This window comes from Salvia hispanica, chromosome 5 (assembly GCF_029641045.1).
Source record: "Salvia hispanica isolate PSC_SH4W2 chromosome 5, Shi_PSC_v1, whole genome shotgun sequence".
NCBI lineage: Eukaryota > Viridiplantae > Streptophyta > Magnoliopsida > Lamiales > Lamiaceae > Salvia > Salvia hispanica.
This window is the reverse complement of record NC_142696.1, coordinates 32364732-32366811: the sequence shown is the minus strand read 5'-3', so window position 1 is coordinate 32366811 and position 2080 is coordinate 32364732. Positions and strand designations below refer to the sequence as shown.

Sequence of the window (2080 nt, the reverse complement as noted above, 5' to 3'; positions counted from 1 at the left end):
TGACAAACTCATAGTTTAGGCTTGTTTTATGGGTGATTAGAGAGTGCTTTTGATGGTTTAAGATGTTTATTATAGGTTTTTCACCACATATACACTAATTAGGTGAGTTAATGGGTTTGTCGTAGTTTTGTGATGAAAACAGGTTGAAACGAGCCGAAGCTGAATTTTGAGGAGTTCTCCAGAAGAAAAACCAGACCGGGTGTTTCCCTTTTCTCGGAAAACCCGGTTGGGTGTTTTGCAGAAGCTGTGCGGGCTCTAGAAGAAAAACCCGACCGGGTGTTTCCCATTTCTCGGAAAAACCGGTCGGGTGTTTTGAAGAAATTGAGCTTTGGGAAGAAAACCCGGTCGGGTGTTTCGCCACTTACAAATCACCTGACCGGTTGTTTTGTATGCGTGCTCACTTACTCCTGATTTTCACTCCGAGTATGAAAGGGTTCTCACTCATTTTCGAACCCTACTTCCCCCACTACAAAATAGAGAGAGAAATCGAGAGATTCAAGAGGATTGAAGGCAAGGAGGCTTCCATCTTCAAGAGATTTAAGAAGAAAGATTCTCCCCAACATCAAGTCCACCTTAGGGAGTTCTATTTTCCATTTCTACTATGTTTTCCTTTGATGTTCTTGTATTTACTTTTGTTTTAGCTTCCATTATGAGTAGCCAAGTCTTTATTAGGGATATTGGTGAAGTTTGTATGGAATTCACGGGTTAAACCTTGATTTATGCTTATCTATCTCTTTGTGGTGGTTTTGTTGGTTATTGTGCTTTTTCATTGTCTAATTGCTTAGCTACCAATTGGATATGTCTTGTTCTAATTATTGTCATTGAGAGATGCTTAATTAGATTGTTAAATAATCAACAACTCCGTGCGTTTAATGTTATCGAGAGATGCATAGCTAGAGAGAGGGCTTGGGTCCGTAGGTTTTAGGAGTCGGTCTTGAAGTGTAAGGAGGAGACTCCGACATTAGAGGCCGATCAACGCGTTAGATGCACCCGAGAGGGGGTCTAACCAATTAACTCGACCTTCCTAGCCACCCGTGAGACCCAATAGATGAGCATGATCTCTAGGTGAACACCCGTGATACATACCAACGGATCCATATGCCTATCTTCTCAAATTTATGCCAATGGTTCCATGATCCGGAACCCAATTCTCCGATTAGTCCAAAAGGCTTGCAACAATCATCCCTTTGCACGTGCCGAAACAGGGAGTGTACAAAAAGATGAGCTATTTTTGCTATGGTGCCTTGTACACAAAATGCCAATGAATATGGTTCACTATATTGTGAAGAACATAGAGCGAGCGTCAAAGAGGAGTACGGGGACTGTATGTTGCGGTGCTGTGGTGGGCGCAATTGCGCGACACTTGGGTGTGAATACGAGGGGACTTGAGCAGGATATAGGGTCTAAGGTTATGGACATTGAAGCACTCCGGAGATCACATGATCTTGGAGTAGATGGAGGCCAGGCCTTTTTCTTGCAAAGGTTAAAGGATCACTTCTCTCTTCCGGACCCCATCAACACGTACATCAATGGGCCCGTGGAGAAGAGAAATTGGAAGATGAATTCCCCAATCCACCAAGCCATCGCTTCCCGATACCCGAATAGAAGATTTGAAGAAGTTGATCCGGATGAGTATGAAGAATTTGAACATGCGGCGTTTCCTGAGGCTCCCGAGGTCCCCGAGCACTTGATGATAGGGCAGGCGAACGAAGATGAAGATGAGGTGCACGAGGAACCCGATGAAGAGATGCCGCCACATGGTGATGATGGAGCCGGGACAAGCGCTCAGAGGACAAGAAGCCGCCAAGAGAGAGAAGAAGAAGACTACAGCTCGATCAACGAGAGGATGACACGTATGGAGCTTCGGCAGGAGGAACAGTGGGCCCGGAACGATGCACGACTGACCCAGTATGAGGCGAGGTGGATCCAGTTTGAAGCTCAGAATGACGCGCGATGGAACCGGTATGAGGAGAACTGGAGTCAATTTACCGAGTTCAACACTGCGCAATGGGCCAACCTCAATGCCCGGTTCTATGAATTTCGCGGCCCCTGGCAGCATCCACCTCCGCCTTCACAGTGA

The 2080-nt window shown here is 45.9% G+C and overlaps 1 protein-coding gene across 1 annotated transcript; it reads left to right on the top strand.

Moving 5' to 3' along the window:
* The first annotated feature begins 1132 nt into the window (after nucleotides 1–1132).
* LOC148926661 (uncharacterized) lies at nucleotides 1133–2080 on the top strand. The gene has a single exon (XM_089058504.1). The coding sequence runs from the start codon at nucleotides 1133–1135 to the stop codon at nucleotides 2078–2080; it is 948 nt and encodes a 315-aa protein (XP_088914630.1).

Bases quoted from the DNA above. Each gene is read 5' to 3' on its own strand.
- LOC148926661 (XM_089058504.1), top strand. From the start codon at position 1,133: ATGATCCGGAACCCAATTCTCCGATTAGTCCAAAAGGCTTGCAACAAT.